The following is a 23,336-nucleotide window of genomic DNA, read 5'->3' as shown; positions in this document are numbered from 1 at the left end:
AAACTCCCAACCCTGAGATTAAGAGACTTCTGCTCTATCGAGTGAGCTATGTGAAGAACCAAACGTAGAACTGGGGAAGAAACTGAGAGAAATCAAAATCGATATAATTAACCCATCTTTATCTCTCATGGGAGCAATTTCCATAGTTTAACGATGAGCTGTGTAAACAAGTAAATGAGCACATGCAGAGTCCTGATTTGTTTCTTTATAATTACTTAATTAATTAATTCACGTCCCTTCACCGAAATGCCACAGGGCAGTTTACGACATAGTAACATAATAAGAGAAACATACCATGCAAGCAGGTGTATTTAATGTAACTTAAAGCAGGTGCATTAAACTATATTTAAGCTGAGTTGTTGTTCCTCGCCCTGGGATCACTTCGAATGAAGCGTGGACCAGAAATACATTAATAAATAGCATAATATCCATACAATCACATGACATCCATAAAACACAGGAGAATTCAAACTGTTATATAAATACATTCCATAATAAGCAGTGCATTGTTTTTAGTTTTTATTTTATTAATTACCCACTCTTCACCCGAGCAATCGAAAATACAACATTGAAAGCAATTCTAAAAGCTTACAAGTACAAAAAATGCAACTGCAAAAAATCACATCTAACAAGAATAGCAATCACAGCAGTCTGATAAAAATAACAGAAGTCCTCCCAGTTGCTTATTTTTCTGACTTTAATTCAAATTTGGGATTTCTCTATCCAATGCTGGACTTTGCTCAAAATTTCTTCCACTGGAAGATCTGGGTTCTTGTTTCTCCTGTTACCTCGCTTGCATTTCAATCTTTTTGTTTTCTAATTCAGACATAGCTCCCCTCCCACCCCAACCCAGGCTTAACTGTTGTTGTTGTTTAGTCGTGTGAAGCCATGGACCAGAGCACACCAGGCTCTCCTGTCTTCCACTGCCTCCCGCAGTTTGGCCAAACTCATGCTGGCACCTTCGAGAACACTGTCCCACCATCTCGTCCTCCGTCGTCCCCTTCTCCTTGTGCCCTCCATCTTTCCCAACATCAGGGTCTTTTCCAGGGAGTCTTCTCTTCTCATGAGGTGGCCAAAGTCTTGGAGCCTCAGCTTCAGGATCTGTCCTTCCAGTGAGCACTGAGGGCTGATTTCCTTCAGAATGGAGAGGTTGGATCTTCTTGCAGTCCATGGGACTCTCAAGAGTCTCCTCCAGCACCAGAATTCAAAAGCATCAATTCTTCGGTGATCAGCCTTCTTTATGGTCCAGCTCTCACTTCCATACATCACTACAGTGGTACCTCGGGTTACATACAAACTCTGCCTGAACCCACTTCGAAATGTATCCAGATGGCCCCTATCCTCCAGAAACTCCTGCCACTGCTCTGCCCGCCACTCTCTCCACCACCTTGCCCAGGAAAGGGGCATTCATGTCCAGGTGGTCATGAGGAAGAAGAAGACGAAGAAGACGAAGAAGACGAAGAAGACGAAGAAGACGAAGAAGAAGAAGAAGAAGAAGAAGAAGAAGAAGAAGAAGAAGAAGAAGTTTTATTTATACCCCACCCTCCCCAGCCAAGACTGGGCTCAGGGCGGCCAACACCAGGTATAAAAAAAATTGATTAAAATGCAACTTAAAAACAAGATTAAAATACAACATGAAAATGCAGCCTAATTTCAATGGAAACTCAAATCAAAAAAAATTGGGGATGGAAACGTCAAGTCTTCACCAAGGCCAACTATCCAGACTGGTCCTACGTGGGCCAGAAAAAAGCCAGGGAAGTCCCCAAATAGGAGTTCCATCACAGAAGGAGAAAGGAAAGAGGGGAAGGGGATCGAGTTGATTCCAAGCCAAAGGCCAGGCAGAACAATTATTGTCAACTGTAGTTACATTATCGGCTAAAAAGCTCTTTGGCCAAAAGAGCCCAGCAGAGGGTTCCAAATGGTCAAGCATTTCCCTTCCACAGCAAGCCAGCTGCCTCTGCAAAACTGGGCATGAATTGCTCCTTTCCTTTGTCCTCAGTGCCTGGGGTCCAAAGATAGATTGCCCCTGGCTATGGAAGTTCCACTGAGCCATCATAACTTCTATCCATTCAGCCCGGACACTGAGGTCCAGCTCCGAGGGCCTTCTGGCGGTTCCCTCATTGCAAGAAGTGAGGTTACAGGGAACCAGACAGAGGGCCTTCTCGGTAGTGGCGCCCGCCCTGTGGAACGCCCTCCCTTCAGATGTGAAGGAAATAAGCAGCTATCTTCTCTTTAAAAGACATTTGAAGGCACCCCTGTTTAGGGAAGTTTTTAATATTTAATGCTGTATTGTTTTTAACACTTGAGTGGAAGCCGCCCAGAGTGGCTGGGGAGACTTAGCCAGATGGGTGGGGTATAAATAAATTATTATTATTATTATTATTATTATTATTATTATTATTATTATTATCCACTGGCAGCCGCAAAGGGTCGTAGTGGGTGGCAGGTGAGCAGGCTTACTTGGAAATAAGTTCCATTAAAATCAAAGGGGCTTACTTCCCAACAAATCTGTTTAGTCCCCGAGTGAGGAACAGTAGGAATGTAGAAAGGACCTAATTTCTGGCACTCCCTGCCCAGTTGACAGGTCTCCAAGTGAGCTATGATACGGCCAATTAAAAAACCCGCATTCCAAATTCAAGCAGTGATGAATTGAAGCTTTGTGGGGCCGTGCCCAGCACAATACACCGTTTCTATTGCGGCCCTTTCATCCTGATAGGTGCAGGAAGGGGGATTAATAAGATCAATTAAAGAGCCGGATCACAGAGGTTTCTCCCCTCTGTTGTGGTGGTTGGCAAGGCTTAAAGTCCAAAGTACAGGCCCAGGAGAAAAGAGGTACATTTGGGAGGATGGAGGAGGGCAGGACAAGGCTAAATTGGGGATGTGAGTAGATGCCAAGAGTTAAGGCGCAGTCTGTGGGTGGCTAAAGCCAAAACAAAACCTCCAAGTCCCAGTGCACTATACCACTGAGTAATTGGTTTTAGGGGCAAAGTCTCAATAACTATCATCAATATTATATTTATTTTGTTGTTGTTGTTGAGTTGTTTAGTCGTGTCCGCCTCTTCGTGACCCCATGGACCAGAGCACGTCAGGCACTCCTGTCTTCCACTGTCTCCCGCAGTTTGGTCAGACTCATGTTTGTAGCTTCGAGAACACTGTCCCACCATCTCGTCCTCTGTCGTCCCCTTCTCCTTGTGCCCTCCATCTTTCCCAACATCAGGGTCTTTTCCAGGGAGTCTTCTCTTCTCATGAGGTGGCCAAAGTCTTGGAGCCTCAGGTTCAGGATCTGTCCTTCCAGTGAGCACTCAGGGCTGATTTCCTTCAGAATGGAGAGGTTGGATCTTCTTGCAGTCCATGGGACTCTCAAGAGTCTCCTCCAGCACCAGAATTCAAAAGCATCCATTCTTCAGCGATCAGCCTTCTTTAGGGTTCAGCTCTCACTTCCAGACATCACTACTGGGGAAACCAGAGCTTTAACTATACGGACCTTTGTGGGCAAGGTGATGTCTCTGCTTTTTAAGATGCTGTCTAGGTTTATTTATTTATACCCTGCCTTTTCTCGTGACAGGGACTCAAGGCAAACTGAAACAGCACGATATCTAAAAACTTATGAAAGATAATAGTGAAAGAGTAATTAAACTATGCAGAATGAAAACAATATAAAAATGGATCTGTTAAAAGACAGCACAGCATTATTAAAAAGCCCATTTCTTTTTTAAAAACAAACGAACTTTCAGTTCCCAAAGGCCTGTTGGAATAAAATGGTCCTCATCTGCCGGAGGAAGGACAGCAAAGTAGGAGTCTGGCTGGCTTCTCTAGGGAAGGAATTCCAATGTCTGGGAGCCACCACCAATAAGGCTCTGTCTGGCGTCCCCACCAGGTGTGCCTGTGAGGGTGGCAGGACTGAGAGCAGGGCCTCCCCTGAAGAGCTCAGAGCCCAGGCAGTTTGGGGGACGGACACGAATGTGGTCCTTCAGATAGCCTGGGCCAACGGGATGGCTTCCACCTTCATGGCTGGCTTGTGAGCGCCATGGGGTGAGGTGCTCTGACTACTCCTTGAGGGCGTCAGTGCATTTCTTTAAAATATTGCAACGTGTTTGTTTAAAGTATGCAGCCCTCCTGTCATTCCGAATGCCTTGCAACAACAACAACAAAATCCGCAACGTGATTGAAGTCAGTCTCCGTTAAAACATCGATCTGGAGCATGGGACAGCTCAGTTGGGGGAGCGTGGGACTCGTAATCTCAGGGTCATGGGTTCAAGTCTCACGTTTGGCAAAAGATCCCTGCCTTGCACGGGGTTGGACTAGATGACCCTCGTGGTCCCTTCCAAGTCTATGAAAAGAGCTCCAGAGCTTGTTTGTGCCTTAAAATCACTAGAGGAGCCGCTGCTTCACATCTTCGCCCTTGTTTCCTTCATCCTGCCTCGGCAGTCAGTCTATGCATAGTTAACCTATGGAACCTCCTCCCACATGAGGCAGTGATGACCAGTAACTTGGATGGCTTTAAAAGAGAACCAGACAAATTCATGGAAGAGGAGAGGACTATCGATGGGCTAATAGTCAAGATGGCTCTGTTCTGCTTCCACGGCTAGAAGAAGCAATGCTTCTGAATCCCAGTAGCTAGAAACTGCAGGAGGGGAGAGCTGCGTTCGAATCCTGCTTGCAGGTTTCCTACAGGCATCTGTCTGGCCACTGTGAGAACAGGAGGCTAGACTAGGTGGGCCATTGGCTTGATCCTGCAGGCTCCTCCTATGGAAGCATCATTTCACTAGGACAGGCATAGGCAAACTCGGCCCTCCAGATGTTTCGGGACTACAACTCCCATCATCCCTGACCACTGGTCCTGCCAGCTAGGGATGATGGGAGTTGTAGTCACGAAACGTCTGGAGGGCCGAGTTTGCCTATGCCTGCGCTAGGATGACCCCCCTGCTACCATCTTTGGATCTTCCTGGCAGCTGCGTTGCTCCTGCCATTCCTCTAACCCAGGGGTCCCCAAACTAAGGCCCACGGGCAGGATAAGGCCCAAGGGACTCATTTATCCGGCCCGCAGCAATGCCGCCTGCTCTTACCAGCGCTGCGCTGTGCAGCTGCCCACTTCTGGGTCAGAGAAGTACCGGAAATAACTTGTGCACATGCACAAGCATTATTTGTGTTTGCACAAGTGTTATTTGCGCATGCGTAAGCGTTATTTCCAGTGCACATCCGGGTCGGAATGTTACGATATTGAAGCAATGCAGCCGCGAGCTGCTGCTAGCTTGAAAGCAAAACATAATGGGAATGTTGGGACTGTCCGTGGGAAACCGAGGGACAGTCAATTCACAGTGCAGAGGGCACCGGAATTTGCTCAGAGTGTAATATGAGCTGTACAGGAAGCACAGGAGGAGTTTTTCTCTCGGCTGTTGGAGTTTGAAGAAAGCAGTCATGTTTTCTGTAACGCTGCAAAGACAGAAATAAAGGCATGTAAATACGTTTCTGTCTATCTCTTTCCCCTGCCGGGGGGGGGGCAGGAAAGAGTGGTGTGTTCTTCTCACGCTGAGAAGGATCGCCTATTGCGACCTTTACCTGGATCTTGCCGGGAAAGCAGACAGGGAGGTCAACCGGTGATTCAAGCCGGGTGCCTGGGAGAGTTGCCAGTTTCTCCTGATAAAGGCTTGATTTCCAACAGACAATCGCACAAGCGATTTCCGGTGCTCTTTGACCCGGAAGTGCGCCGGAAATAGCATGTGCGCGTGCGTAAGGGCACGCGCTCACCCACCTTCTAGCCCGCCGCGCAATCGGCGCTGGAGACACCGGCCCGAGGCACAGTAAGTTTGCTGACCCCTGCTCTAACCTTTTTTCCAAAAAAAAATATTTCCCAAAAACATGTCATCTTTGGTGGTTCCCTACCCCCACCCCCATTTTCCTCCTTCCCTCCCCCCACCCTCCCATACAAACCCCCACCCCCCGACTCCCCTCAGTTCCAATCTTTGGTTTCTCTGTAAAAGCTATTCTCTGCATGTTACAAAATTGTATAAAAAATTATCTAACTGATTATTGTAAATAAAGAGTTTGTGAGTGTTTATTCAAAACCTGCCAAGGAGTCCAATTCACTTTGTTGCGTCTTCAAATATTTTGTAAAGGGTTCCCATTCATCTTTGAAGTCACAGTTATCCTTGTCCCATAGCTTATGTGTCAATTTTCCAATTCTGCATAATCCATCAGTTTCTCTTGCCATGATTCTTTGGTTGGAATTTCTTCAGTCTTCCATCCTTGTGCTATTAGGACTCTTGCGGCCATTGTCGCATACATGAAAATGTTTTTCAGCTTTTTTGGTAGGTCTTTCCCTACAATCCCTAACAAAAATGCTTCAGGTCTTTTAACAAATGTTAAGTGGAACATTTTCTTCAATTCATTATATATCATTTCCCAAATTTTTTTGATTACATTACAATCCCACCAGAGCCCTGCTGTAACCTTTGCTTTGCTTCTCTCTCCTTGCAGTTTGCCCAGTATGCAGAGATTGTCAACTTCACTCTCCCGAACGGCACGCAGCGAAGCGGCCAAGTGCTGGAAGTGTCCGGCTCCAAAGCCATTATCCAGGTGGGTGAGAACGACTCTGTTGACCCCATGTCTCAGTGGGACTCGGTTTGAACCAGAGCCTCCAAGTGTTCCTATTTACCAGGGACGTCCCTGATTTCATAGAATCATAGAATCATAGAGTTGAAAGAGATCACAAGGGCCATCGAGTCCAACCCCCTGCCAAGCAGGAAACACCATCAGAGCACTCCTGACATATGGTTGTCAAGCCTCTGCTTAAAGACCTCCAAAGTAGGAGACTCCACCACACTCCTTGGCAGCAAATTCCACTGTCAAACAGCTCTTACTGTCAGGAAGTTCTTCCGAATGTTTAGGTGGAATCTTCTTTCTTGTAGTTTGGATCCATTGCTCCGTGTCCGCTTCTCTGGAGCAGCAGAAAACAACCTTTCTCCCTCCTCTATGTGACATCCTTTTATATATTTGAACATGGCTATCATATCACCCCTTAACCTCCTCTTCTCCAGGCTAAACATGGCCAGCTCCCTTAGCTGTCCCTCATAAGGCATCGTTTCCAGGCCTTTGACCATTTTGGTTGCCCTCCTCTGGACATGTTCCAGTTTGTCAGTATCCTTCTTGAACTGTGGTGCCCAGAACTGGACACAGTACTCCGGGTGAGGTCTGACCAGAGCAGAATACAGTGGCACTATTACTTCCCTTGATCTAGATGCTATACTCCTATTGATGCAGCCCAGAATTGCATTGGCTTTTTTAGCTGCCACGTCACACTGTTGGCTCATGTCAAGTTTGTGGTCAACCAAGACTCCTAGATCCTTTTCACATGTACTGCTCTCAAGCCAGGTGTCCCCCATCTTGTATTTGTGCCTCTCGGTTTTTTTGCCCGAGTGCAATACTTTACATTTCTCCCTGTTAAAATTCATCTTGTTTGTTTTGGCCCAGTTCTCTAATCTGTCAAGGTCGTTTTGAAGTGTGATCCTGTCCTCTGGGGTGTTAGCCACCCCTCCCAGTTTGGTGTCATCTGCAAATTTGATCAGGATGCCTTTGAGTCCATCATCCAAGTCGTTGATAAAGATGTTGAATAAGACCGGGCCCAAGACAGAACCCTGTGGCACCCCACTAGTCACTCTTAGGTTTCTGATTTGATCCCGGAATGTCCCACTTTTCCTTAGAACATCCTTATTTTCATTGGAGGGGATGGAGTTATCCAACCCCCCGAGCCGTCTGAAGGCAATCCTGTAGAGGGAAGGTTTCTAAAATGTGTCATGTTTTATTGTGTTTTTATACATGTTGGACGCTGCCCAGAGTGGCTGGGGCACCCCAGTCAGGTGTGTGGGGTATAAATAGGAAAATTATTGTGGCGGAATGGGACGTCCCTGTTTTCATCAGAGAAAGGTTGCAGAATATAAGCCTGTCCCCGGCATTCATTGCTCACTTTTGGGACATTTCGACAGAGCACAGCCATCGCTTTGCATTTATACCCCACCTTTTCTCTAAGAAGCACAAGGTGCTGTACACAGAATCAGAGGACCATAGAACTGGAGAGTTGGAAGGGACCCCAAGGGACATCTAGTCCAACCCCCTGCAATGGAGGAATCTCAGCTACAGCATCCATGATAGAGGGCCACCCAACCTCTGCTTAAAAACATCCAAGGAAGGAGAGTTGAATTCTCCCACATCCTCATTTACCGTATTTTTCACTCCAAAAGATGCACCTTTTTCTTCCTAAAAAGTAAGGGGAAATGTCTGTGCATCTTATGGAGTGAATGGTGGTCCCCGGAGCCGAATTACCCAGGGGAGAAAAGCAAATCATGCTTGCTTTTTTTTTTTTTTTTTTTTTGAAAGAGGGAAGTGGGTGTTGAAAGAAAACCGCAGATCATTTGCCGATTGGGGATTGAGATAAGGGACGCTAGGGATAAGGAAGGCTGCCTGGAAGAGGGGAGGAAAAGGCAGCAAACTTGCAAAGGGGGGAAACAGGAAGACTAAAGCAATAAGGAGAGAAATTAGAAGAAAAGGAGGAGCAAAAAAAACTGTGCCAGCTAAGGAAAAGACACTAAGGCAAACAAGAGGGAAGGGATAGTAGTAGATAGGTAGCCGTGTTGGTCTGCCATAGTCAAAATAAAAAAATTCCTTCCAGTAGCACCTTAAAGACCAACTAAGTTAGTTCTTGGTATGAGCTTTCGTGTGCATGCACACTTCTTCAGATACACTGAAACAGAAGGGAGGAAGACCTTTCATTGCCTACAGACAGCCACCCAATCTTAAACAACTCCTAACCCACAATAATACTACTACCAGACTTAACACAGACACTGGCACCAGAGCCTGCAATAAACCCAGATGCCAACTTTGCTGCCACATACACCCGGACAACACCATTACTGGCCCCAACAACATCACACATACCATCTCGGGACTATTTAATTGCTCATCGTCTAACATTGTGTATGCCATCAAATGCCAACAGTGTCCTTCAGCTCTCTATATTGGACAAACAGGCCAAACCTTACGCCAAAGAATAAACGGACATAAATCTGACATCAAGAATCACAAAACAGAGAAACCAGTAGGAGAACACTTCAATCTCCCAGGACATTCTATACAAGATCTCAAAGTAGCTGTTTTACTACAAAGGAATTTCAGAAATAGACTGGAAAGAGAAGCTGCTGAATTACAACTCATTACCAAACTTAAAACCATGGAGAGACCTGGGCTGAACAAAGACATTGGATTCTTATCTCACTATACATGACTAAACCATTTCTCACCTTCTCACCCCTTGCCTTTTCCTGTAAGACCTATTACAGTCGTTAAGAGTCGTCAACAGGCTCTCTCAGCTATCTGCCTATCTCCCATTTCCACCACCCTTCTGAGTAACACCCCTCCCCACCTTCTCACTATATAGAAGGATCTGGCAACTTCTGTTTCAGTGTATCTGAAGAAGTGTGCATGCACACGAAAGCTCATACCAAGAACTAACTTAGTTGGTCTTTAAGGTGCTACTGGAAGGAATTTTTTTATTTTGAAGAGGGAAGGGAGTGTTGAAAGGAAACAGCTAATCGGCAAGCAATCAGGAGGGAGATAAGGGACAAGACTGCCTGGGAGGGGAGAGGTAAAAACCCATGGATCCTCAGGATTTTTGCATTGGGTCACCCCAAATTCACCATCAGATCACATTGCATGTCCATGGCTACAGCCTGCAGCAAGAAATCATGCACCCACTGTTGTGTGGGGCCGCAATGGCGCAAAATTGTGGTTACAAAGCACGGATCCACATGGATCCTCAGGATTTTTGCACTGGGCTACCCCAAACTCACCGTCAAATCACATATCATGTCTGTGGCCACAGCATGAACCACAAAAATCATACATCCACTGTTTCGTTCAGAATATTTTTTCTCTCTCGTTTTCCTCCTCTAAAAACTAGATGCGTCTTATGGTCAGGTGCGTCTGATGGAGCGAAAAATACGGTAATTCCCACAAAAACCCTGTGATGTAGGCTAGGTTGGGAGGCAGTGCCTGGCCCAAGCTCGTCCAGCGAGCATCATGGTTGTGCGGGGATTTGAACCCTGCTCTCTCCCAGTAGTCTAGCCACTGAACCACAGTGGTTCCCATTACCATTTATATTAAACTCCACTGGTTTTGGATGGCTATTGACTTTGTTGGCTTTTTTAAAGAGGATTGGGCAAATTCATGGAGGAGGAACGGGCTATTGATGGCTCCCAGCCATCTTGGCTCTGCTCTACTTCCACAATCAGAGGCAAAAATGCTTCTGAAGACCAGTTTCTGGAAACCACAGGAGGTGAGAGTCGGTCTTGTGTTCGAATCCTGCTTGTGGGTTTCTCACAGGCATCTGCTGGCCACTGCGAAAACAGGCTTTGGCCAGATTGAGCAATGCTCTTCTATTTTTATTTACAACTTTCCTCTGCCATAACCTGTGCTGTTTTCTCCCTATCTGCTATGGCTGAGCCAACATAATTAATTATGTCATTTCAATGCGTTCCAGTGGCAGGGATACATCAAAAACAACGCAGAAAACAATGTAATTATTTACAGAATGTTTGAAGGCTCCAAAGAAAACCATGGTAGCGAAAGCTTCTTGTAGGAGTATGCAGATTGTAGCAGATTTAAACCATTTTGGGGGGAGGACAAAAACACAAAGATCCAGCCCAGCTCCAAAGAGATAGTAGAAGTATCAGCTCATACAAAGATTCCCTTTACAAATAATAAAAGTTGAATGAAAATAAAAGTATTTCCCCCGTGAGCTCAATTATTGACAATAAGATTTAAATGAGCCACACGCAATATTCGTATAAGAAATAACATATACTTTTTAGTCTGTGGGATACCTTTTCAAAAAGCACAATTTGCTGGAGTTTTGAATGCTATCCATCCAGATGGTGGCAGTTTTCTGTTTTCCTTCGGGACAGAATTCTTCCCCTTCCTTACTCCTGAGTAAAAGCAGACAGGGCAGCAGCCTTTGCCCTTTGCCTTTTCAGGATGTGGTTCGTTCTCTGCTTAAGACGTCTCTGCAGCAGAGAGAAACTGATGCTTCATGTTGTTCTTGAACTGCGAGCCAAAAGTCAAGGCTGAGACACCTGGGCAGGTGAGGAAGACCTGGAAGTACAAGGGCCGTAAATACACAATGCCCTAGAGGGATACTGACTTGAGACTCGGAGAAGCAAATAGAAGGCTAAAATCTCTGGGAGTCCAACCGAAAGCTCTAGCGCAGATAGAGAAAGCAGGAAGCCGGAAAGGATGTTGGTGGGTGGGGAAGATTTCGGGCCACATCCCTTTCAAGGTAGCCTTCCGGGGGCCACATAGCCATGGTGGGCGGGCCCAGAAGGAAAAGTGGGCGGGCCCTTTGTAAGGGAAGCCAAGTCTCTCCAGAGAGACGCACACACAGGACAGCAGAACATGGCCCAGGGTGTGTGGGGCAACTTTTGAACTGGGGCACTGGGGAGATTTCAAAAAACAGCAACCATTTAAAAAAAAAACAACAGTTTCTCGTCTTCTGGCGGTTCCCTCATTGAGAGAAGTGAGGTTACAGGGTACCAGGCAGAGGGCCTTCTCGGTGGTGGCACCGCCCTGTGGAATGCCCTCCCTTCAGATGTCAAGGAAATAAGCAGCTATCTTATTTTTAAAAGACATCTGAAGGCAGCCCTGTTCAGGGAAGTTTTTAATATTTAGTGCTGTATTGTTTTTAGCACTCAGTTGGGAGCCGCCCAGAGTGGCTGGGGAAACTCAGCCATATGGACGGGGTATAAATTATTATTATTATTATTATTATTATTATTATTATTACTATTATTATTATTATTATTATTATTATTATTATTATTATTATAGGTTGCTTTTCTCCTAGTCATTTGTACCTCTCATTTGGCTGCCTCAGCTCCACCCGTCTTTCCCATTCTTACTCCAATCTTCCAACCTGCGCCTGTCCCTCACTAGTGCATCACCTCCTATTCCTGAGAGGGTTGCCAACTATTTCGCCAGCAGTGCCTCTAACAGAAGCCCGAGCTAGCAAATGAGGCTAGCTAGACCTCACTTGGAGACAACAACTCTCCTTGCTAAATTCCCTCCGCCATCTGGCTGTTGTTAAGGGCAGTGGCGCCCGGGAAAGAAAGAAAAAAAGGAAGGAAGGAAGGAAGGAAGGAAGGAAGGAAGGAAGGAAGGAAGGAAGGAAGGAAGGAGTTGGCAATCTCAACCCTGCAGGTTTTCTCCCAGCCAAATTGTCTTTCCACAGCGTCAATGTACGAGGACGGACCTTTCCCTCGCCAGCACCCAGAATGTTTGTCCGCATTCCGTGACCGCACAGCAGCTCTATCCAGAGGACCAGATCATGAAAGGAGCAGACCCTCTCTAAGCGCAGCCCCCGTGCCTTGGATCTGGGGGTGAGTGGCTGGCTGGGACTTCGGCTTAGCAAGGGTCTTCTTCTATCTGCTGGGAGGGGGCTGCACAGTTTGCCCCTCCGTGCGGAGAAGCAGGTGCCTCCCCAGGGATGCTCGCATCTCTTTGCCCCCTGACCTTTCCTCACCCTCTGAGATCGCGCAGAATGCCCTTTCCCACCTGCCCTGCTCTGATGAGCAACGCCTTGAGCCTAGTAGCCCTGTGGAGGCGAGGGACCCGCGAGGTTGACCTGCGGGGGACCTCTGCTGGCGAGCGGCCAGACTTCAGCCCTCTAATGCCACAGAGACCTCTGTAGTGCCCTTCTAATCCTATTAGGGAGTCAGCCTCTCCGGCACCCCCTGCCCGGCCTTTGGCAGAAGCCGCTTAGGGAAAGCCTGATATACACAGAGCTGGGGTGGGGGGCTTATTCCACCCTTCCCAGCCCCCCACCCCACCCTGCCGCAACAGCTGGCCGACGTGTGAACATTCTTTCGCAAGGGGCCACATGGATCTAATTTAAGCAGCGGTCCGGAGGTCACTGCCTTCAAACGGTGTCAAATATTATTCCGATCAAAGGGAGCCTTTCGGGGGTCCCTTCGGGATGGATAGGGGAGGGGGAGGCACGCTGGACCCAATTAGAACATAGCTGTCAACATTTCCCCCTTTTTAAGGGAAATTCCCTTAAAAGACGCCTGCTTCTTGGGAGAAAAGCAATGACAAACCTAGACAGCATCTTAAATAGCAGAGACATCACCTGGCTGACAAAGATCCATATAGTTAAAGCTCTGGTTTTCCCAGTAGTGATGTATGGAAGTGAGAGCTGGACCATAAAGAAGGCTAATCGCCGAAGAATTGATGCTTTTGAATTCTGGTGCTGGAGGAAACTCTTGAGAGTCCCATGGACTGCAAGAAGATCCAACCTCTCCATTCTGAAGGAAATCAGCCCTGAGTGCTCACTGGAAGGACAGATCCTGAAGCTGAGGCTCCAAGACTTTGGCCACCTCATGGGAAGAGAAGACTCCCTGGAAAAGACCCTGATGTTGGGAAAGATGGAGGGCCCAAGGAGAAGGGGACGACAGAGGACGAGATGGTTGGACAGTGTTCTCAAAGCTACCAGCATGAGTTTGACCAAACTGCAGGAGGCAGTGGAAGACAGAAGTGCTTGGCGTGCTCTGGTCCAGGGGGTCACGAAGAGTCGGACACGCCTAAACGACTCAACAACAACAACCCCTATTCCAAATAGGATTCCTCGCAAGAAAAGGGATAAGTGGGCAGCTATGAAGGTGCTTTTCCCTCCGGCTAACCACGGCCTGCATTGGCCATGGGAGCAATGCTGGGCTACTCCTTCCGTTGCAGCGGTTTTCCAAAAATGCCAGTTCAGAAGGGATGTTGGTGACCCGGGTCCCCTCTCCCCCAAGGAAGCCGGGAAGGATCCAGGCGGCACCAAGCATCTGAGGCCAGTTGCTCCAAACGTAGCGCATCATGTGTGGGAGAGAGAGGAGGGCGCGTTGGGCCACCCAATGGGGTCTGCACACCTCAGTTTCCCTCTTCACGCAACCAACTGGGTGGGGGCTGTGGAGGCAAAAAGGGTGGGGGCAACCAGGATGATTAAGGGTCTGGAAACCAAGCCTGATGAGGAATGGTTGAAGGAGCTGGGCATGTTTAGCCAGGGAAAGAGGATACTTGAGAGGAAATAATAATAATAATAATAATAATAATAATAATAATAATAATAATAATAATAAATTTATTTATTTATACCCCACCCATCTGGCTGAGTTTCCCCAGCCACTCTGGGCAGCTCCCAATCAAGTGTTAAAAACAATACAGTGTTAAATATTAAAAATTTCCCTAAACAGGGCTGCCTTCAGATGTCTTTTAAAGACAAGATAGCTGCTTATTTCCTTGACATCTGGTGGGAGGGCGTTCCACAGGGTGGGTGCCACTACCGAGAAGGTCCTCTGCATGAATCCCTGTAAACTTGGCTTCTCTCAGGGAGGGAACTGCCAGAAGGCCCTCGGAGCTGGACCTCAGTATCCGGTCAGAATGATGGGGGTGGAGACGCTCCTTCAGATATACTGGACCGAGGCCATTTAGGTCTTTAAAGGTCAGCACTAACACTTTGAATTGTGCTCGGAAACGTACTGGGAGCTAATGTAGGTCTTTCAGGACCGGTGTTATATGGTCTCGGTGGCTGCTCCCAGTCACCAGTCTAGCTGCCGCATTCTGGATTAGTTGTAGTTTCTGGGTCTCCTTCAAAGGTATCCCCATGCAGAGAGCATTGCAGTAGTCCAAGCGGGAGATAACCAGAGCATGCACCACTCTGGCAGGACAGTCCGTGGCCAGGGAGGGTCTCATCCTGCGTACCAGGTGGAGCTGATAAACAGCTGGTCTGGACACAGAATTGACCTGCGCCTCCATGGACAGCTGCGAGTCCAGGATGACTCCCAGGCTGCGCACCTGGTCCTTCAGGGGCACAGTTGCCCCATTCAGGACCAGGGGTCCTTTGTCCTTTGTCCTCCCTCCACTCTTGGAGGCATCAATGCTTCTGAATACCAGTTGCTGCAAACCACAACTGAGGAGGGTTGCCACTGCTGTGCTCTGGTCCTGCTTGGGCGATTCCCATTGGCTTGCTTCTTTCTTTGTCATTCTGTTGTGTAGAAGAAGTAAGGGGAAATGTGTCTGGGTGTTATGGAGCGAGTGCAGGCTGCGCAGCTATCCCAGAAGCCAGAACAGCAAGAGGGATTGCTGCTTTCACTGTGCAGCGATCCCTCTTGCTGTTCTGGCTTCTGAGATTCAGAATATTTTTTTTCTTGTTTTCCTCCTCCAAAAACTAGGTGCATCTTGTGGTCTGGTGCGTCTTATAGAGTGAAAAATACGACACACACACAGAGGGACACACACAGAGAGACATTTTTATTGGTTTTTTTAACATATCATTTCCAACAATCATATAACATACCTTCTTATCTTATACAACTTCCGTCAACACCTCTGATGATTTGTCGCTCTTATCACTTATTCTGCATTTCTTAATTTCTTAATTTCTCTTAATTATCATTAACTAATAATTCTCCTCATAATCTTTCTTGCAATATTTCAAATAATTCTCCTTACAGAACTTCTTGCAGTCCTACTAGTGTAATCTGTTCACAACAAATAGTTTTCAAATAGCTCATATATTTACTCCAGTCTTCTATGAATCTCTGAACCCACAGGTTTCGATCCCTTCCTGTTAATTTACCTAGTTCTGCATAGTCCATCAATTTCATCCGCCATTCTTCTTTCCTTGGTAATTCTTCTTGCTTCCATTTTTGTGCCAATAATGAGATTCCTGGGTTCTATGAGGAGTTTGGTAGGGTTGCCATATGTCCTCCTTTTCCAGGACACACCCTCCTTTTCGTGAGGAGAGTCCTCACAGCGACCCATAGTTATAAGTAAAGGTAAAGGGACCCCTGACCATTAGGTCCAGTCGTGGCCGACTCTGGGGTTGTGGCACTCATCTCGCTTTACTGGCCAAGGGAGCCGGCGTACAGCTTCTGGGTCATGTGGCCAGCATGACTAAGTCGCTTCTGGCAAAGCAGAGCAGCGCACGGAAACGCCGTTTACCTTCCCACCAGAGTGGTACCTATTTATCTGCTTGTACTTTGACGTGCTTTTGAACTGCTAGGTTGGCAGGAGCAGGGACCAAGCAACGGGAGCTCACCCCATCGCAGGGATTCGAACCGCCAACCTTCTGATCGGCAAGCCCAAGGCTCTGTGGTTTAACCCACAGTGCCACCCGCGTCCCATGGTTATAAGTAAAAGTCGGCAAATGTGTCCTTTTTTGCTCTTCAAAAACAGGCTGCTGGACTAGACGAGCCACTGGCTATTTTTATGTTCTTAGGCTTAAATGGGAGATTGCGACCCAGAGAGCCAAAGTGTCTGGGGAGGAGCAAAAGAAGCAATGAGAGAGACGCTTCTTTTTCATCTTGCTGGCGAAAATTCCTCCAAATGCAGATCGCCCAGCGCAAAAACGCAGCCCCCTCTCCCTGCTCCCTTCCCATCTGGACCTGCCTGGCCTCATTTGCCGTTAATCCTCCCTAATTGCCCGTAATTGGGTCCTTGCCCTCTGGGGCCCTTGCCTTGCAGGTGTTCGAAGGAACATCTGGGATCGATGCGAGGAAGACGTCCTGCGAGTTCACGGGGGACATTCTCCGCACACCTGTTTCCGAGGACATGCTTGGTACGTAAAAAACGGGGGAATCGGGGAGGAGGAGGAGGAGGAATCCGTCTCGGGTAATGCGTTGCTACAGCTGCAAAGTGAAGTGTGAGCTAATCCCGTCGGGGGAGCGAAAAGGCCGCCAGAGGCTGCAGGAACAAAGGAAAGAGAAGGGAAAGGCCAAAGGGCAGCGGGAGATGGCGCTGGCTGCCATGGAAGGAGCTGAAGCAGGGAGAGGCTTTCGGGTGCCGGAGTGGGAGACAGGAACTGGCTCTGAGCCACAGGAGCCATGGGCATAGCCAGGATTTTTGTTAGTGGGGGCAGAACCTCAGTTTAATAATAATAATAATAATAATAATAATAATAATAATAATAATAAATTTTATTTATACCCCGCCCTCCCCGGCCAGAGCCAGGCTCAGGATGACTAACACCAGTAAAATCACAGTGATTTCCCCCCAGATACTGTTTCCAACAGCCGAATCCCGGTAATGTCTGGGAAATTCCAGACGTATGGCAACCCTAGAGTTGTCGTCCCAAACATTAGGAAGGCACCAGGTAGGCAAATGCTGGCCTAGACACTGACCCTGGGATTAGGCTGGTCCCTTGGTCTCCTCCCTTGGGGTGTAGCTGAGGATTCCAGCAGTGGGAGAACTGGGAAGTGGAGCTCCCTCCATCCTGAGCTCTGCTGTGCTATGGATCTGTCTTTTGATGCAGGGAGAGAGAGGGAGTGTGAATTTGCTGCGGGTTGTTAGCTTGGCTAACGTTGTCAGTGCTGCTTTGTGGATTATGAGTGCAGTAACGCTTTGTGAAGTTCATAATAGGACTTTCCTTGCGGTTGTGCAGTTCAGCCTATTTTTTAAGCCATTTTGCAAAGTGCTTTATAGAAGGCGTTAGTTTTACTGATGGTTCATAATTGTTTTACACGATTCAAGTTGCAGTTGTGATGTTCTGTTATATCTGGCCTTTGGTTTGGACTCGGTCTGACCCTTATGTTTCCCTCCCCTTATGGTCTTGATTTATCAGCTACTTTAAAATGAGGCTGCATTTTAATTTGCATTTTAACCTGTATTTAAAATTGGGGTTTGCTTGTTTTTTTCTCCCCCCCTCCCATCTCCCCCCCCATTATGTTTTAACTGTGATTTTATTGGTGTTAGCCGCCCTGAGCCCGGCTCTGGTTGTGGAAGGTGGGGTATAAATAAAATTATTATTATTAATAATAATAATAATAATAATAATAATAATAATAATAATGCAATTTATTGTATGTAAGCCATACTGTATTCTGGCTCATGTCAGTGAAAATTGGCATAGAAATATAATGAATGAATGAGCTGTGAAAAGGCTAGCTCCATCAGGCCTCAGGCGCCACCATCCCATCACTATCCCTTCTCATTTCATCACCTTTGCTGGAGGCCCAGCTCCATTGAGCACCTCTTTGCCAGCTGCCCATTATCGGAACAACAGCTTACAAATTGGAGTCTGACTTTTGGTTTTCCTCTGCCATCCCTGTGTCCTTTTCCTTGTGTGTCGTCTCATGGCATGCCATTCTATTTTTAAAAACAGATTGTAAGCCTGCAGGGTAAGGGCTGCTGTGTTCAGATTGTATGGATGCTCTGAGAGCCTTTTTGGCTCAAGAGCTGGGTTCAGAAGCTCTAGATAAATAAATGAGGAGCGGAAGAAGAGCCTGAGAAAAAGCACCCAGCAGGATTGAACCCACGGCTCACCAGGGTTCAGTGCAGCTGGCTGCGGGGTTCTACTTCACCAGTGTGTTTTCTGCAGCGAAGGTCTCCAGGGTTTGGGGCAGCTGTCCCCAACCCAGCATGGAGACACCAGCGTTCGAACCTGACACCTTCTGCATGCAAAGCCAATGCTCTTACCACTGTGCCATGGAGGAGGGCTCACCCAGTAGGTATTATCAGCCCTTATGGCTAAAAACAGGAGGAGACCAGAGGCTACTGGGCCAAAAATTGGCCATGGCTGTCCTCCTCCCAGGCTGCCACCTCCCTCCAACCATGGTTGTCCTCCTACCTTTTAGTAGGAGGGGGCGGGATCTTAGGGGGGCAGGCCCACCTGGACCAGGTGGGTCTGTGGCTTGATTGTGCAAAGGCCGCGCTTGAGTTTGGCAGAGCAGGAGACAGGCCTGAGCACCCGAGTCAAGGTGAGCTTCAGCGCACGGCCGCATCTCCTGCACCTATAATAATAATAATGATAATAATTCATTATTTATACCCTGCGCATCTGGCTGGGCCTCTCCAGCCACTCTGGGCAGCTCACAACAGAATTAAAAGCACAACAGAACCTCAAACATTAGAATCTTCCCTAAACAGGGCTGCCTTCAGATGTCTTCTAAAAGTCAGATAGTTGTTTATTTCCTTGACATCTGATGGGAGGGTGTTCCACAGGGCGGGTGCCACCACCGAGAAGGCCCTCTGCCTGGTTTCCTGTAACTTGGCTTCTCACAGGGAGGGAAAAGCCAGAAGGCCCTCAGAGCTGGACCTCAGTGTCTGGGCAGAACGATGGGGGTGGAGATGCTCCTTCAGGTATACTGAGCCAAAGCCATTTAGGGCTTTCAAGGTCAGCGCCAACACTTTGAATTTGCTCGGAAACGTACTGGGAGCCAATGTAGGTCTTTCAGGACAGGTGTTATATGGTCTTGGAGGCTGCTCCCAGTCACCAGTCTAGCTGCCGCATTCTGGACCTCAGTGTCCGGACAGAACGATGGAGGTGGAGATGCTCCTTCAGGTATACTGGACCGAGACCATTTAGGGCTTTAAAGGTCAGCACCAACACTTTGAATTGTGCTCGGAAACGAACTGGGAGCCAATGTAGGTATTTCAAGACCGGTGTTATGTGGTCTCAGCGGCCACTCCTAGTCACCAGTCTAGCTGCTGCATTCTGGATTAGTTGTAGTTTCTGTTTCACCTTCAAAGGTAGCCCCACGTAGAGTGCATGGCAGTAGTCCAAGCAGGAGATAACCAGAGCATGCACCACTCTGGCGAGGCAGTCCGCAGGCAGGGAGGGTCTCATCCTGCGTACCAGATGGAGCTGGTAGACAGCCACCCTGGACACAGAATTGACCTGCGCCTCCATGGACAGCTGGGAGTCCAAAATGACTCCCAGGCTGCTCACCTGGTCCTTCAGGGGCACAGTTACCCCATTCAGGACCAGGGAGTCCCCCACACCCGCCTGCCCCCTGTCCCCCAAAAACAGTACTTGTCAGGATTCAACCTCAATCTGTTAGCCACCATCCATCATCTTCCTCTGCCCCCCACCAACTCATTTCCTTAGGTGGCCAAATTAACCTTTCCGCCCAAAGATCCGTCTTGAACATCCGCCAGACCACCTCCTCTTTATAGATTGGCTATCGGCCACCGCAGGGGAGGAATCAATACAGCTGCATTCGCCCTCCCTGCCTCCCCCTCGCCAACCAGTCCCCCCCCCACAACACGCAACAACTTTCTTCCGGTCCTTTAAGAGGGACGGTAGAAAAGCACTGTCCTTGTCACAGCAAATGAAGATCAATGCCAAGATGGAAATGGGAGGAAGGAGCCAGAGGACCATGAAAGGCCAGTAAGCTTGGTATTCACCACGACGCGTTCTATTTGCCTTAGACACACATCACTGAAGCACAAAAAAGAAAAGGAGAGAGAGAGGGAGGGATGAGGGAGGAGAGAAAGAGCAGAGAGAAACCTATGCTCAATCGAAGCACCTGCAGCTGCAAAACAAGGCTGGAGTCCTGCGCTTGCAAGATCTGCAGCTTAGCCACTCGGCGTGACACACACCATAGGTGCCAACTCCCTGGAGCCCTGGGTGCCCCAGCACCCGCAAAATTCCCCATGAAGGGGCCGGGCACAATTTTTGGTGCCAGGGCCCGGCACGCTGCATGGCACCATGGCCCCAGGCACCCACAGTCTCAGGGCCAAGTTGGCACTCCTGCCACACACATACCTCTTGGACCTACCTCCCGGTCTCCTTTGCCCGCTCCCTTCCTGAGGATTGTTGTTGTTTAGTCATTTACTTGTGTCCGCCTCTTCGTGACCCCCTGGACCAGAGCACGCCAGGCACTCCTGTCTTCCACTGCCTCCCGCAGTTTGGTCAAACTCATGCTGGGAGCTTTGAGAACACTGTCCCACCATCTCGTCCTCTGTCATCCCCTTCTCCTTGTGCCCTCCATCTTTCCCAACATCAGGGTCTTTTCCAGGGAGTCTTCTCTTCTCATGAGGTGACCAAAGTCTTGGAGCCTCAGCTTCAGGATCTGTCCTTCCAGTGAGCACTCAGGGCTGATTTCCTTCAGAATGGAGAGGTTTCATCTTCTTGCAGTCCTTGGGACTCTCCAGAGTCTCCTCCAGCACCTGAGGCTTAGGTGCAGCAAAAGCACAAGCCACACACACTGCCAATCCTGCCCAGGACGTGCCACTCCCACCATGGCACTTCTGAAATGCAGTCGGCACCCTCTGCGGGTGGGGTAGAACTTGGCTGCTTTCTGCACAGTCCTGTACGGGACTATCAGCTCACATTCCGTTTTATATTATTATTATTATTATTATTATTATTATTATTATTATTATTAATCCCGTTCATCAGGCTGGGTTAAAAATACAGAATATCCTATACAGGCAACAAACCAATCAATCAATCAATCAACAGAAACTAGTAATAACAATAACAACAAAAACAACAATAATAAACCATTTACAGTTATACCCAAATTATAATAACCGCCAACCCCAGCTGAACACTTAACTAACCCCAATCTGACAAAAACAAAAGAGTGGAATCAAAATTAGAAACGTTTAATACATTGTAAAACATTTTAGCCAGTTGCCCCAACCCAAGAATTGTTCCAGCAAGGGCCGTCTGGCCTCTCAAGAGCCTCTTTTAACTCTTTATATTTATTTATGCCCCCCCCTTTTCCTCTTTACTGAAGGCACCCTGCAGATAAAATAGAAACAGCCAGAAACATAGGAGAAAAAGCACATTAAAAACAATTTAAGATCAATAGAATTAAAGAAAGATAGATTAGATAGATGATGAGAGAGAGAGAGAGAGAGAGAGAGAGAGAGAGATGATAGATATAGATAGATAGATGATAGATAGAGATAGATGATAGATAGATAGATAGATGATAGATAGATAGATAGATAGATAGATAGATAGATAGATAGATAGATAGATAGATAGATGATAGATAGAGATGGGTAGGTAGGTAGGTAGGTAGGTAGGTAGGTAGGTAGGTAGATGATAGATAGATGATATAGATGATAGATAGATAGATAGATAGATAGATAATGATAGATAGATAGTCAAGTACTTTATTACGGTCATAGACCAGCATAAGCAAACATCTAAATAAATAGCATAAAAGTATGAATCTAAATGAATAATTATTAAATAAATAGGAGCAAGAACCAAACATAGATTTAAACATATACAGTGGCACCTCAGGTTAAGTACTTAATTCGTTCCGGAGGTCTGTTCTTAACCTGAAACTGTTCTTAACCTGAAGCAACACTTTAGCTAATGGAGCTTCCTGCTGCCGTCTGTTCTCATCCTGAAGCAAAGTTCTTAACCCGAGGTAATAGTTCTGGGTTAGCGGAGTCTGTAACCTGAAGGGTATGTAACCTGAAGCGTATGTAACCTGAGATACCACTGTATATAGAATATTTAATTAAGCATAGATAATGGGTGCGTAAAAGTTTGTAAGAAAAATTAAAAGATCGGTTAAAACAGCTATATGGGCTTGGCTTCAGAAGTGCAGATCTAACAATATGGGTCTTCAGTTTAGGGTTGAATTGTAGCATAGACCTTTCTTCATATATATATGAAGGCGATGCACAAGGGATGTCTCTGCTTTCGACATTTCTCCTGGCGCAGTGAGAAAATCATGTTGGCTGTTCTCATATATGAAAGATCTATTGAAAGATCGTATGAAGTATCTATTAAAGCATAGAATCATAGAGTTGGGGCCCTGAGGATGATGTAGTCCAGTCCACTGCAACACAGGAATATGGATCAAACCTGCAATCTTAACCTTGTCAGCTCCACCCTCTAACCAACAGCTGATGATCATTGCAGCAAAAACATCACATCAGCAGCCCTTTCCTTAAAAAGAGGCAATTCCCCAAAGTCTGTTGGATAAGGCTATGGAATGGCTCTACTCTGCTGCCCACAGCTGGAGGCATAGCTGTCAACTTCTCCCTTTTCTTGCGAGGAATCCTATTCGGAATAAGGGAATTTCCCATTAAAAAAGGGAAACATTGACAGCTATGGCTGGAGGCAGTAATTGCTTCTGAATGCTGGTTATTGGAAACCACAGAAGGAGAGAGATGCTCTTGTGGTTACAGCCTTCTCGCAGGTAACCGGTTGGCCCCTGTGAGAACTGGAGTCTGAACTAGATGGGCCACTGGCCGGATACAGCAGCCTCTCCACGTGCTCTTAGGGCTATAGGTGTCCAAAGATGATTCCCGCGCATGCCTGCGGTTGTGTCTCACACCAGGCCCTCCTTCTCACGCCCGTGTCTCTCCGCAGGTCGAGTCTTCAACGGTTCTGCCAAACCCATCGACAAAGGACCAACCGTTATGGCAGAAGATTTCCTGGACATTAACGGTGAGACCTTAGTCTGATCTGTGCAGGTGGGGAGGGATTCAGCTGGACCCATCCCTTCCGAAAAAGACGCTGTCAAAGGGAACTGGTGAAAGCCCTGACCTCCCTC

General features: G+C 47.4%; 1 protein-coding gene across 1 annotated transcript in view; it reads left to right on the top strand.

Annotated features, from left to right (window-relative positions):
* Positions 1-23,336, top strand: part of ATP6V1B1 (ATPase H+ transporting V1 subunit B1) — a 75,588-nt gene that overhangs the window by 29,717 nt on the left and 22,535 nt on the right. Inside the window, exons 3-5 of the mRNA XM_082236508.1 lie at positions 6,478-6,576; positions 16,552-16,645; positions 23,153-23,230. Coding sequence (XP_082092634.1) covers positions 6,478-6,576; positions 16,552-16,645; positions 23,153-23,230 — 271 coding nt within the window. The remainder of the gene's footprint in view (positions 1-6,477; positions 6,577-16,551; positions 16,646-23,152; positions 23,231-23,336) is intronic.

This window comes from Podarcis vaucheri, assembly GCF_965113315.1.
Source record: "Podarcis vaucheri genome assembly, chromosome: 9".
NCBI lineage: Eukaryota > Metazoa > Chordata > Lepidosauria > Squamata > Lacertidae > Podarcis > Podarcis vaucheri.
This window is presented reverse-complemented; position numbering and strand designations above follow the sequence as displayed.